Source organism: Amblyomma americanum, chromosome 6 (assembly GCF_052857255.1).
Source record: "Amblyomma americanum isolate KBUSLIRL-KWMA chromosome 6, ASM5285725v1, whole genome shotgun sequence".
NCBI classification, from domain to species: domain Eukaryota; kingdom Metazoa; phylum Arthropoda; class Arachnida; order Ixodida; family Ixodidae; genus Amblyomma; species Amblyomma americanum.
Genome location: NC_135502.1, coordinates 128,194,578 through 128,208,530, shown reverse-complemented (window position 1 = coordinate 128,208,530; position 13,953 = coordinate 128,194,578). Strand labels below are relative to the sequence as shown.

The 13,953-nt window shown below is 51.5% G+C and overlaps 1 protein-coding gene across 7 annotated transcripts in view; it reads right to left on the bottom strand.

Annotated features, from left to right (window-relative positions):
- Hr3 (nuclear hormone receptor 3 ROR-beta) overlaps positions 1-13,953 on the bottom strand; it is a 127,244-nt gene that overhangs the window by 71,356 nt on the left and 41,935 nt on the right. For 5 of the 7 annotated variants that reach the window (XM_077627981.1, XM_077627982.1, XM_077627983.1 and 2 more), the window contains exon 2: positions 13,168-13,311. The exons of the other annotated variants lie outside the window; for them this stretch is intronic. In XM_077627981.1, coding sequence (XP_077484107.1) covers positions 13,168-13,311 — 144 coding nt within the window. The remainder of the gene's footprint in view (positions 1-13,167; positions 13,312-13,953) is intronic. 7 annotated transcript variants of the gene reach the window in all.

The following is a 13,953-nucleotide window of genomic DNA, read 5'->3' as shown; positions in this document are numbered from 1 at the left end:
TCGCACGGCGGGCCGCGTATCTTATTAGCTTATCTCCTTCCCTGCACGCGTCCACTAGAGGTCTTCGGTATAGCAAAAAGGAACGCCGCGTGCTCCAGAAGGCGAAAGGGAGCGGAGCGCAGCAGGGACAACCGCGGCAGCAACCAGTTGCGGAACACCGGTAAGTCTCCCCGGAGACACACGCAAGGACGCTCGCTCGCTAGACAAACACGCGGAGGCGCCGCGATCAAAGGAGAAAAGCGCACGCCACCAGGGCGCGTAATTTCCGCGTTTGTTTCCGCTCGTCGCCGCGCCGGAGAACAATGGCCGCGTTTAAGGGGGGACGATAAGCTCGGGTAAATACTGTTCGGCTGGTTATTGCGACACGCCGCCGACCGACGACGAGACTTCCGGCAGCGACAACGCTATACGACCCCCCCCCCCCCCCCTTTCCGCGAATGCTGGGCGCCTAACGCGCCACAGGAGCGTGCACGCGCGCTCATGCCAGCGGCGCAAAACATGCTCGCCCGCAGCGCGATCACGAACCGGCTGCCGAAGGCACCCGCACGGCAGGTCTGCGTTCGCTGGTCGCCAGCGTGCAAGTGGGCAGGCTCTGCTGCCGTCGCCGGGCCTCTGTCGAATCGCCCGGAGGACAGCTGCGTACAAGCCGCTGGCGGAACATGAATTCGAAAAATACCATTCGCCACGGGCGATGTTAACTATGTTTTTGTTTTAGAGCGAGAGAGGCCACATCTTTCATTTATCCTGCATCAGTGTCATTGACATAACACACACCAGGTGACACCCGTCACGTTGACTCGTCACAGTGGAGTGACGCCAGGCATGACGTGATAACGCGCCACGCTGATTGGCCAGAGTTTCCATGACTGACTGGTCCGAACACAATGACCTCACTCGTGACGTCCTGAGGCATTCTCTCCGGTTTGCACGTGGCGCTAATGCGAGTGTTGCGGCATAAATGCAACAGGCGGCCTACAGACCTACCCTCCGGAGTTAATAAACATTCCCGATTGGCATCGGTATTTCGCTCCCCACGAGCTGTCGCCGAAATTCGCATTTCTTTGAAGGGCCAAAATACGGTCGACTTTTTTTTGCACATTTAAACGCAGCAAAAGAAGAAGAGGGACAATTAAGCTCCGCCTTTAAGGGTATAGCGCCGTAGCTTTAATGGGCACAGTCAGGGGCTCCTCTTGCCCACGCAGACACGGACACTGTTTTCATATCATATGAAATACCACACCCCATACATATAAATCCCCGTTTAACCAAACCGCACGAACGCGCCTGCGTAGCCTAGAAGTATCGTGCCTGATTCACAACGCAACGGTCAGGACTTCCCAACCAATTACTAATTCTAATCGACAGTTTTCAAATAGGGCGCTCCACGTGTGACGTCACGACCCTCTCGATCAATCCGGCCTTTCCGCGCGCACCAGCGACGACGCCAACTACGCCGGGTTCTCCGCTGAACGGGACACTTAATTAATGCTGTCGCGCTAAGACTCCATTTACGATACAAAGGGCATGCTGCACAAGGATGGACACTTAAAAAGCAGTGTGCAGGGTGTCCTCCTTTTTTTAGTCTTGCAGTTATGTACCCCAAAACTTTGCCTCACTCAACTTTGCTTAACTTATGACATCTTGTTGGAAAAGCGCACTACCTGATGTCCAGTGATAACGAAATGCAAGAGCATGGCACCCTTATAAGCCTCGTGCTTTAACTTGCAAAAGCACGAAATCTAGCGTCCTTACGACGGGTACCACTCCGCCTTAGAACAGCGTACGTTGCCAATTCGTAGCTGAGCAAATGGAGATGCGATCTTACAAGTCCCAATCTGCCCGACCCACTTTTCCCTTTATGAAATAATATGCGTTGCACTGGACACTAATGCTCTTGCCCGAAGACAGCTCCCCATCAGAATAGTCACCTAATTTTTGCCCTGCCTCACGAGCCAACACAAACAATAAACAAGGGCAGAATCACACAACAAAAAATGAAAACAGATCTCGCTCTCGCGTGCTTGTGATAATTAGTCCCTAACGGCACATGTTAAGAGCCAAGTCTGATAGCATAGTAACTTCGTGGATGATTTATGCAATTATGCATAACGTTAAAAATTCGGAAAGATTATTTTATCCTAGGCTGCACCATCACTGGCTTCGGAGCTGGCTTGATGCTGTCTACTTCAGAAACAACCATTTCCGAAAATATGTCAAATACGAAATTTCCACTAGGGGCAGGTACCGTTCGATGCAGATTTCCGAAATATGGGCGGGAACTGCGGCATACAACGCAAGGACTGAAACGGTCGAGCGATATTCTTCCTTTAACGTTATTTGTTCCTGTTTTTCGCATATAGGCAGCGAACAACAACACTGAGTAAAGTTCAGTGTGCTAGCGAACACATCAACCCAGTAAAACTTGGCGATGAATTTTAAAGGCCTGCGGAAGAAGAAAGCACTGCGAGGCAAGAAGCGATCTTGCGAAGCGCGGGAACTGAGGCTTTTTCGTCCAGCGCACCGCGGTGACTGGCGCATGCGACAGGATACTTTCCTATCCCCTTCCACCTCCGCGTCTTCCTTCCCCGAGAAAGGGCGCGCGGCTTCCTTAAATCGCGCGCGTCGTCGAGGAGGAGGAGAAGGCGAGTACAGGACCCTCCTTCTCCGACGTCCTTGAGGAGGCTGCCTCGGCCGCGCCAGCTCCCCCGTATCTGGTTACGTCACGTTGCACCGTTATGCGGTAACTGTGCTTTCCTCCTCGCCCGGCCACCCGTCGCAAGGAGGCGCGGCCTAGCGCTGGCGCGCTTCCAACCCGCTCTTTCTGCCTCTCGCCCACGCGCAGAGGCGCGCGGAGCTCCGGCTGACACTGAAGCTTGCGAAGACTGATCCTCGTAGGCGTCATGCTACAGGCTGGCTCAGGAACAAGGGAGAAGGGCGTGAGGCTCCACTGCTGTGACACCAACTTCCATGCCCCGTTAAAGCGTTGAAACAATATCGGAAATGAAATATGGCAGCTAAGCAGAATAAGCCGTGCAGTTTTCTGACAGGCTTGCGCTTCAGGAATTTTAGAAAATGCTCGATTCCTTATAGGGCACTTCCGGTGGTTTCCGTTACAAATTCATGCATTTTATCTGTTTTGTTTATTCAGGTCTAAGCAGGGCAGGTAAAAAGATATACAGCACAAACATAAACAAGGTTAATAGAACATCAAAGTGTGGCGGAAGGCAATAAGGAATCATTCCAGTCGGTTACAGTGCGAGGAATTTACCTGAACGTACACCGTTAGTTTTGCCTTAATTATTCCAGATTCCACAGCCGTGCGCATGCTGTTTCTGTGCAAAACAATTTTAGGTCGGATTTCGTAACCTCCGTTCGTGTACCGCCTGCTCGCAAAGCTGCATTCACGACGCCACAAACTGCCAGTGTCTTCACACCTTCTGTGTGGTTGACAGACGAAAGACCGTCACGTTACGTCGGTCTTCATTCCGGTCACCTCAGGCACTTCACGAAGGATGCCATCACTGCCGTCCATCTGCATCTAGCTTCTCATCGCGTGCATGGGTGTTCCCGAATATGTTCGTCGTGTGATCGCTACCCACGCAAAGCTCTACCCCCGCTGCGAAGCCCAATTTCGGTTCCGTTCACCTGTTTTCTGTTGTTTTAATAGGAAACGTCCCTTCGCATACACTATGCCTCAACCGCTTAATTCCCTTTCAAGAGCAACCTGCTAACCTGCTTATTAATAAGGAAAGCTGAAATTTGGGTGAGTTGCTGTGCATTTATTGCAGGGGAACAGCGCAACAACGGCAGGACAAGGCCTATTAGAAGCAGTGCAGATAGAGAGGCTAATTGACAGCGTCAAGTTGTGACCGACACAGCAGTTGTTTCAAGCATAATCACTTATCAATTACTGCCCTGACATTGTCGCAAAACTGTACCTATCAGCCTTTTCAGTAAGCTTAGTACACTTCCACCCACGAGCACAACATACTTCTACTTCCGCATCGCCTATATAACAGTGACTCGGGCGGAACAATTGCCGACAAGCCTCTGTAAGGCTAATCCACCACTACAGTAGTGTTAGCTGTTGGTCTAGTTGGTATGGTAGATTTAAGTTCATAGGTTTCCGGCGCAACGGCACAAGGTCAAAGAAGGTAAGAAGAAAAGGCTAGGAGAAGGACGAACCTACCGCTTCCTTCTTACCTTCTTTGGCATTGTGCCGTTGCGCCGGAAACCTATGAAGACAAAACACCACTACCACCACCACACGAGCCTCCCAATAATCCCAATAGGCCGCACATTTTGAAGTTGCGCAATTTTTGAACGATTACACTGCCCTGTTATTTCCCACCGCGTTGTTGCGAGCCCTCCTCGTCCGAAGGCGCCCGCTGCCGCCTGCCGAAGGACCTCCAGAGAGTGCGCCGTGCTGCTCAGCTCATTCGATTGCAATTTGAACTTCTTGCGAACCAGCGTATGACAGGGCCATAAGTAGGGAGAAAGTGAAGCCAACCGTGACAACATTACAACTCAAGTCGGATTAGTGCATTAGAATTCGAGAATGCAAATTGTTGGACTGCCCGGACCTAGGGACATGCTAGCAGGCGTAAAACGAAAACAACGGACGCAAGGTGACGCTTGCCACCTCCTTTGTGGGCAGGAACATTGAGGCGCCCTACCCGGCTACAAAGAGGAAGCTTCTGTCTGTCCATGAGTTCACCTATATAAGAGAAATTCGGTCGCATGATCTAGCTATTAATGGGTTTCCAAACAGAAGTTTAAGAAATATATGATGCGGTACTGTGGCTTGTCTAAAATGTAATGAAAGTGCTCGAAGCATGTCAACGCCGCTAACAGAACTGAAATCTTCCTCTGGAAGCAGAGACTCCCCCCCCCCCCCCCCCGACAACCCCCCCCCCCCCCCCCCCCCACACACACACACACGTGAACCTCGCACTGCTTTATGCGGACTAAACATGAACGCACGCACTACCACGTATGCAGCTAAGAGAAAACATTGCGAGTCTCAGAGCTGTTCTATTGCTCTTGTTCTTGGTAAATTTATACAAAAACCACTACCAAACAAAAAAACTTTCGCGGCTGGTTTCAGATTTTGCTTTAACAGCTATCTGAAGACCAGAAAGCAGCAGTGTATTGTGCCCTTTAATCGCGCTCAACTAAACAATGGTCCCCAACTGCGTCTCTCCCAAACCGGTGTCAAGCCTGAAGATACGAAGTTTTTTTTTCTTTTTTTTTCTCGACAGGGCCCAAGCAAGGCACCACCGAGGGCAGCCGAACACCGGGCTCCCTTGACCAGGTGCTTTCGCAGTCACCGAACACTATCGTGACTGGCGCCCAACGATGCAGGCAGGGGTTAACACACGATTGCTCCGAGGCGGTGCTATCGCACAGCCCTTTCTGGCTGTGTACCTGGAGTCCTCAACGTGATGCCCAGAGGAAACGGGCACGCCGAGATACGGGCCAGCTATAGGCGCCGGTGTGAAGAGCGCTTTACGTAGGAAACGAACGCCACCATAATTGCCAAACAAGGCGCACAATAAGAGCGACGCCCAAGTGGAGAGGCGTGTGCTGTCTGAGCATATTTGTATTTACTCTGTTGTTTCTTTACCCGTCGCGATGCCTTGTGGCTATGGCGTTCGAACAACAGAGCCCAATGTCGCCGGATCAAGTACCGGCCACGACGGCCGCGTTACGATGGACGCGAAATGCAGACAAAACCCTGTGTGCCGAGTGATATTAGAAAACGTTAAAGAACCTTATAGGAGGTCGAAATTAAACCGCAGCCCTCCACTACGGCGTCCGGTGTAGAGAGTGGGCTGTCAAAATACCTAGTAAGACTAAAAAAGGAATAACCTGTCCTCAAGCGCAATCCCTTTAAGGGGCAGGTATATATGCTGCTCAAGTCCCCGGCTGGACTTCTGATCACTATATATCATGATCAGTAGCAGCAGCTCCATCATCAGCTTGACTTCGCGCGCTGCAGGGCAAAGGCCTCTCCCATCTCTCTCCAGTTAACCCTGTCCTTTGCCAGCTGCCGTCCACCCTATGCCCGCAAACTTCTCAATCTCATCCGCCCACCTAACCTTCTGCCGCCCCCCGCTACGCTTGCCTCCTCTTGGAATTCACTCCGTTACCCTTAAGGACCAGCGGTTATCTGGCCCCCGCATCACATGCCCTGCCCAAGCCCATTTCTTCCTCTTGATATCGACTTGGATGTCATTAACCCACGTTTGTTCCCTCACCCACTCTGCGCGGTTCCGGTCTCTTAACGTCACACCTACCATTTTCCTTTCCATTGCTCGCTGCATTGTCTTTAACATAACCTGAACCCTTTTCGTTAGCCTCCACGTTTCTGCCCCGTAGGTGAGTACCGGTAAGATACAACCCTTGTACACTTTTCTCTTGAGGGATATTGGAACTCTGCCATCCATGACCTGAGAGAACCCGCCATATGCACTCCACCCCATTCTTATTCTTTTACTCATTTCCCTCTCATGTTTCAGATGGGGGTCACTACCTGACTTAAGTAGACGCATTCCCTTACCACTTCCGGCACCTTGCTACCAACTGAAAACTGCTGTTCCCTTCCGACACTGTTGAACATTACTTTGGTTTTTTCCATATAATTTTTAGACCCACCCCTCTGATCGGCCTGTAACTTATTGATCATGCTTTGCAGTTCACCTCTTAGCAAGACAATGCCTTCAGCGAATCGCATATTACCAAGCTATTCTCCATTAACTCACCCCGAACTGTTCCCAATGCAGGCCTCTGAATATACCACCAGTAAAGAGGTGGTGAACAGCATTGGCGAGATCATGCCTTCCTGTCTGGTACCCTCCCTTACTGGAATTTTATTGCTGACTTTATGGAGGACTAAGGTAGCTGTGCAGCCGTTACAGATATCTTCCAGTATTTTTACATACGGATCTCCTGACCCCCGATTCCGCATTGCCCGCAAGACTGCTGAGGTTTCGATTGAGTCAAATGCTTTCTCGTAATAAATGAAAGCTGTATATAGGGGTTGGTTATATTATGTACATCTCTCTCTCTCTCACCTGGCTAATGGTGTGAATATGGTCAATTGCCGATTATATTTTAAGAAAGCTTGCCAGATCATTTGGATGACTGATGCCTGAGGTTGTCCTGACTATTAGCGATTACCATAGCAAATACCTTGTAGGCAACTGACAGCAAGATGCTTACTGTCACTGTTAATGCTTACTGCTGGCTTCGGAGGCGTATTCCCACCCAATATCACAGCTACTTGGTGCAGTTGGCAAATGAAAGTTTAAACGCTGCACCGGACGTCTTGTGGTTAGCAATTAGAGGCGATTAAAACCCCGGTTAAAAAAATCGTAACTGCAAGAACATTCCATGTTCTGAAGAGGGAATCTGTCTCCGTTGCCAGCCGTAAGTATCCCGCAATTTTTAGCGACGGAAATCTACCCCAGGGCTTGGGCAACATACCCTTCCCCTATTAGAGAGTGCTGGAGGGCCGTTTAGTTCCTTATGGAGTAGTTCGTGTTGAGGGTGTGTGCAGCTTGGGGACGTTAAACCGCACATGCAGAGTCTTTACTTGTACACGCGAAACACGAAGGAGCTTCAAGAAAAGCAACAACACGAAAAACAGGCTTTAGCGCTCGAAAAGTTGTACTGATGTAGCGCTAGAACCATTATGCATGTCCTTAGCGTCCGTCTCTCCTATTGCTGTCTACTCAATTTTCAGCCAAACATCTTAAAACCCAAACGCAGTTGAGTTATACCTCACCGTCCTCTTTCTCTCGCGCCCCGTGTTAACCCAGTGCGCAAGGTTATGTATAGCCCGAATCCCCGCCGTATTGCAAGATCAGCATTCCTCCTCTCGTACCTGTTTCTTATCTGCTGTCCCCGCTGTTTTGTTTTTTGTTTTTTCACCATAAGCTGTGACAAAGCCACTGCTAGTGCAAATCTATTCGTTTCCGGTTGTCGGGTATTACAGGGGAAGAAACTCGATACACTTCTCCACTCTCGAGGCAGCTGAAAAAAAACGCACAACGGGGTCATTCTCTCAGAAAAATGACGATAGGTGCTGCATGCAACTTGGGCGGGCCGTGAAAGGCTTCAGCACCGTCACGAGTCTACAAGATGAGCTGAGCCATGGCCCACAAAGAGCAATAACTGCCTGAACGCAGTCGAACAGCTCACCGCGAGGCTGTCCCTTTGGAAGCGCACGACTATGCTAAGACTGACATTAATGGCAATGCATTATCTTGTCAAGAATGTCCTCCACACAGTGATATTCCACTAAAAATCTGAGGCCTTCACTCATAAATCTGCGGCACTAAGTTTTTGTGAACATGTTCTGTGGAACGTTGCGGATGTTGGCACGCAACTTTGCTGCAGCTGCGGAAAACCCATCAACTAACGGCAGGACAGTCGTCAATGCCTATTGTTTCCACTGCTGCCTTATGCACCATCCGTTTGTTCTGCGTGGCTCTAGATCACGCTGTTCCCGTCCAATCTGCCACGTCATATCCAAATGCTGCGGAGCACAATTTTACTATCCTTGGTATATTCTCCCTGAAACTGAGAGCAGCCAATGCGTAAAAATTCTCGTGGATATCGAAGATACGCAGTCGCGGAGGTCAGAACATGGCTATTTGCAATAACTAATGTCTTCGAGTGCCCTGGAGAGATTGCGCCGAATTTAATAGTCTTACTGCGATTTTCGCAACTTTGTTGACTTACATCGTTTTGCTTCACATTTCTGTGTACCGCAACATCTCTTGGGGTGACGTTATACAAAAAGAAATTTGAATTTACGATCTCTCCCTGTATCTCGTCCGAAAATGAGGTCTCCAAACCGACAGGCGAATCAGAACTGTGCGCGGAACAGGAGTCAAGAGAAACGTGAAGCAAAAAAAAAAAGAAAAAAAGCGGCCATCATCCCATGTCCCGATAAATCGCCCGGGTAGGAAACAGCGTGTGGTCGAATGCATTACCGCCATCCGAGGAGATGCCTTCGAGGATGGAAAAGCGATACATAGCGGCTATTCGCCTTATTTAGAAAAAAAAAATCAAGGCAGCTCTAATAATTAAAACGCCAAGTAGGGAGCATTCCGGGACGACTACGAGTTGCGGCGAGGCTCCAAGGAGGAGGCGAAAGAAACAGCCTCGAGAATCCGAGAACACAAGCACTGGCGCGACGCTGGAGCCCGTGCCCCATTGAGAGAGACTCTTCGGAGGCGACTTAAGGGGAGTCACGTAACCGGAGGATAAACGAGCATCTCAAAAGTGTGTCAGCAACCAGGGCCACGCGGAAGTGCCGCCAAGAAGGAGACCAACCGGCCCGGAAAAGAGGATGGAGGAGAAAAAAAATACTCCCAGACAACACTAACGATAAAGAAATAGGTAGAAGCGCCAGCGCCCCAAAAGAAAAAAAAAATAACGGTGCTTCTGAATGAACAAAAAAAAAGCAGAATTCAAGAAGATTAAAGAACAAGTAAAATGTACAACACAAGGAACAAAAATGCCCGAGTGGAAAATAAGACCAAGCGCAAAACAAGAACAAGAAGAAAGAAAAAGACCATCAGCGGAGCGTCGCTTACTTCCGCCTCGGCCGGGTCGGCCCCCTTCCTCCGCTGCTTCCCTTTCCACCCGGAAGCAAAAGCGCGCACGATGACCGCATCGAGGACCACGTGACCGGATCGGCCACCCTTCTCCCGCCAGCGCAACGCATGACGCGAATGAGAGAAGCGCTTGACCCACTGCGTGTCCGCTCAGCTGGCGGCTTAGATTCCCTCCCCCAGAGACCCTCGCCGATGCCCAGCCTTCCGACATCTCCCGCAACAAAAACAAACAAGAAGGCTCGAAACCGGCAACGCCGGCCGAGGGGCGGAGCTGACACAGACAGCGTTCGGGTGGACCGGACTCGGCAGAGCCGGCGCGCATCTCCACCTAAAAGGAGTCCCAGTAAACTGCCGGGAGACGCCGGACGGGATAACCAACGAAAACATTCAACGGAGCTAGCAGGAAACCGGGGTGCTCGACTCAGTTCTTTGGAGAGTATAACCCGTTGCATGGAATGCTCAAAAAAAAAAGGGGGGGGGGGGCAAAAAGAAGGCTAGCGCACAGTAGACTTTATGGAAGGGAATGCAAGCACGCGTGAGTGTGGGAAATCGCCGAGCTTACAGTAAAGGCTCGTAGAATTGCTTGGCGGGCAAGGTATTCCACTACAGCTGCTGTGACTCGGCCATGCTCGGCAGCGCACGGGACCTCTAAATGCCAGCAGATAATGCTACGTGAAGCACTTTGTTGAGCATTTCCACATGAATCCAGGCGTTCACGTGACGCGGCCCGCATTCACCGCGCTATCCGATTAGATGCGACAGTAAGAAGTGCAATATTTAAAAGTCGATTTCTTAGTACTCTTCCACATGCGTCGAAAAACGGGTCAAGTGAAGCCGACTGGTTTTTCATAATGAAAGCAACGAGAGCTGCCACAGGAATGGCGGAGAGAACGGTTGACGGGGCTCGTAGCTGAAAGCGGCGGGCTCTCCGCGCGTTCATTTGAACAACGAGATAATTAAAACATAAAAATAGGACGCGAAAGAAGACGACCAGCAGGAGCAGCAGGAAATGACGCCGCGACGGGAGGTAATTGACAAACAGTGGGGCAAGCGGGCGAAGATGGAGGAATGAAATGAAGACAGCGGCGGGAGGAGGGGGTACGGAACCGCAGCGCAGGCGCGCAATGAACCGAGTAAACTGGCGAGCTGCCGCCGCGGCTCGGCGTGCGGGGCGCACAAAGGGAACCGCTCCACGGGGGAGGGAAGAGAGAAGGGCTGGTGGAAGACTCCGCGCTAGTGCGCCGCTGCTGGCACAATGGACGCAGGAAGGAGGGAAGGAATCGCCTCGCCACAGGTGTTGCTTTTTTCCGCGCCGTAATGACGCTCGGATGTGGGTTAATGCGACGTGCTGCCACCCGAGCCACGCTCAATGCGCGCGCCTTGGCGCTGCCGAACGAGCGACGTCTCCCCGGCGGCGAAGTTCTATGCGGAGAGACCCCCTCACGCGCAGGTCTCTCTCGGCGCCCGACAACGTCGCCCCTTGTGCGAGCGATCACGCGCACAGTTCCTCGAGGTTCTCCTCGGCAGTCGTCATTACGGCCGCGCAATCGCCGTCAGGAATGTCGCGGGCGTGAGCCGCTCACTGGAGCTCGCGCGCGGACTGGGGTTTTGAGCGGATAGAGGGTCGCCCCGTTGCGAGCCGAGAGCAACGTCGCGTATGTGCCGCCTGGCTCGCTTCGGAGGAATCGAACAGGAAAGAAAACGAGCCGGCTCGAAGGATGATAACCCTATACGCCCGCTCGTGACGAAAAGCCCGATGCCCCACAAATGGTCCGCCGCAGAAATATTTCTCCCTCCGGTGTCCAGCCTTTAAAGCTGATGGCTCCTCCGCTAAGACATCTGAAAGAAAGCTAATAGAGTGGAATTTACCTTGACGTTGAGTTGCGCCGAAAGGGTTACCTGATGGGAAGAAAAACAGGGAGGCAAAGGCAACAGAGTCCCGGGAGTGTCTCCAACATCCAATGGGTGCGCTCATGCTCACTCGGTGCAGTTCATTTCTACTCGCATTGTAGTGCGGCATTGTTCATAGCAAGCCGTATAAATTGGTCCCGCAAAAGCCACAAGTGTTTCTCGTTACACAACATTTACAAAAAGTCGCTCCTTCCCTTCACTTCGGCGTTCTTATCTTCCTCCAATTCCTTTTCTTATTTATAAGCGATGCCCTCTGCACGCGAGAAAGTTCGCACTTTGCGCGCCTATTCCGCCCAGGGATTGAAGCAAAGAATGCTAATTAGCTGTTGCATATATCTTTTCGATCAGGAATTTCCCAGTTGAAGTTTTAATCGTATCGTAACTTACTGCAGTCAAGACTGGCAAAAAGCCTTGCGACAGATAAGCAACAGTTTTTCGCTGCGATTTCTTACTCCATGACCACCTTTCAGAGCGCCCGTTGTTATTCTAGTGCTGCTTCTGCAGCGCTGTTATCTAATCTTCACGGTGTTTACCAGCGCCTCAGGTTTGTTGTGTCAATCCATAATGTCGCTGAAATCCCACTGCGGCCACGAGTGCCTGCCCTCAGACGAGCTGATTTAGTTAGGCTAACACTCCGACAGTGGCCCGAAACGAAGCACAAGAAAAAGTGAAACAGAAAACAACGATCACGGCAGTCCATGCAGCAAGGCCGACCAAACTTTCACGAGCAAGTTGACAGTGGGCATGCGTCTACAGATGCTACCAGCAAGCGTTCGTGCAAACGTCAGGAGCACAATGGCGACTAGCGCACATGCGGGGATAGATAGCAAGAACGAGAGACACCATGCACACTTTACTGGCCGACAAAATCGGTCTAACGGATTGGTACAGGCACCGCCTACCGCCTTTTTTTTTTTTCATAAGCTAAGGCACAGGACAGCGTTCAGCATCCTAATCGTTGGAACATTCTGTCGCCGTTAATGTTAACTCGGTGTTCCGTAACAATAGGAATGTTTCCAACAGTTCAGATTTAGAGTCGCTATTCGTAAGTGAGATTTATTCTGTGCCGTAAGGTGTCCGTAAAAACTGGCTTACCAAATTCCTGCGAGTACTGCGCTTCACTGCGAGGCACACACGCCAACCTGGCACATATATCGCGACGGCAGAAGTTGATACGTTAGCCTGCACTGATCTCTCAACGCTAGCTTTCGACATGCGAAGTAATATGCGCCAACGAACAATCGCCGGAATGGATCGAGATGATCACACCTTTCGGCAACGTCTGCCTGATGCCGCGCGCTTTTCAACCGATCAAAGGCGCTCTATCTTCACCTGCATTACGGCAGAAAAGGTGACACAACAAGGCTGGGCGGGTGGGTGCGGATGGGCGGGGGAGGTGGCCGCAGCTTTCCAGTGCCAGTTTCTGCCCAAAGCATTATTAACAAGAGCACACCCCCGAAGCGCAGACAGGCAAGGCGGCATGCATCGTGGCGTCTATCACAGCCAGCCGAGAATCAGTGGAGAGAGGGGCACAGAGAGGGAAAGCAGGCAAGCGAGACACAAGCCGTGCCAACGGCGAGCGAGGCCAAATCGGGCAGCAGCAGGAGCAGCGTGACTCAGCACTCACTGGGGGGCGATCTCCTCGACTCCCCCCAGGTGGTAACGCCACCACCGACACCACCACCACCACCACCACAACCGACACCACCACCACCAGCGGCACCAGCACGGTCGTCGTCCGTGAACCGGCACGACGACACGGTCGTCCCCGCTAGAAAGACACACAGGCACCGACCGGACATTGGTTAGCGCCAACACTTGCGGCAATCGGCGAACACCGCGTCGGCAGCGTTTCCCACAAGCTCCGCTGACTCCTGTCTCCACGGCTGATTGTCCACAGTCAGCACGCACTGTCATCACCACCAGCCTAACTAACTGCGCCCACTGCAAGACAAAGGTTGACTCCCAAGTAGTTATAACCCTTTCCTGTGCAAAGTGCGAGCAGTTTACCCCCTTCAAGCTTAACTCCGAATCTCATCTCCCCGCCCAACTCTCCACTTCGCTCGTCGGCACGCTGCTGAGTCTTCAGCTGCGGGTTGGATGCCCTGCTCTTTAGTGCAAGCAGAGTCTGAAACACTGCTCTTGTTTGAGGAAACAATAAAGGACGTGGCTCCTCGCCCACAGTTTAGTGTCCCCAGCTTTCGAAGCCTTTCGCTGTTTCTATTCATTACAAGGATTGCTCGACGTTGTGTGGTCGTGGTTACCCTGATTTGCCTTCCCGACATTGCTTATGCAATGCCCCACACACAAGCAAGTTTTGTTCCGGTTAAGTTTCTTGACACAGTCTGTATCGCTCCCCGAAGTCGCGATTTGCTAGAAGGACTTGGAAACGTATTGACGCCGGCACTGCCAC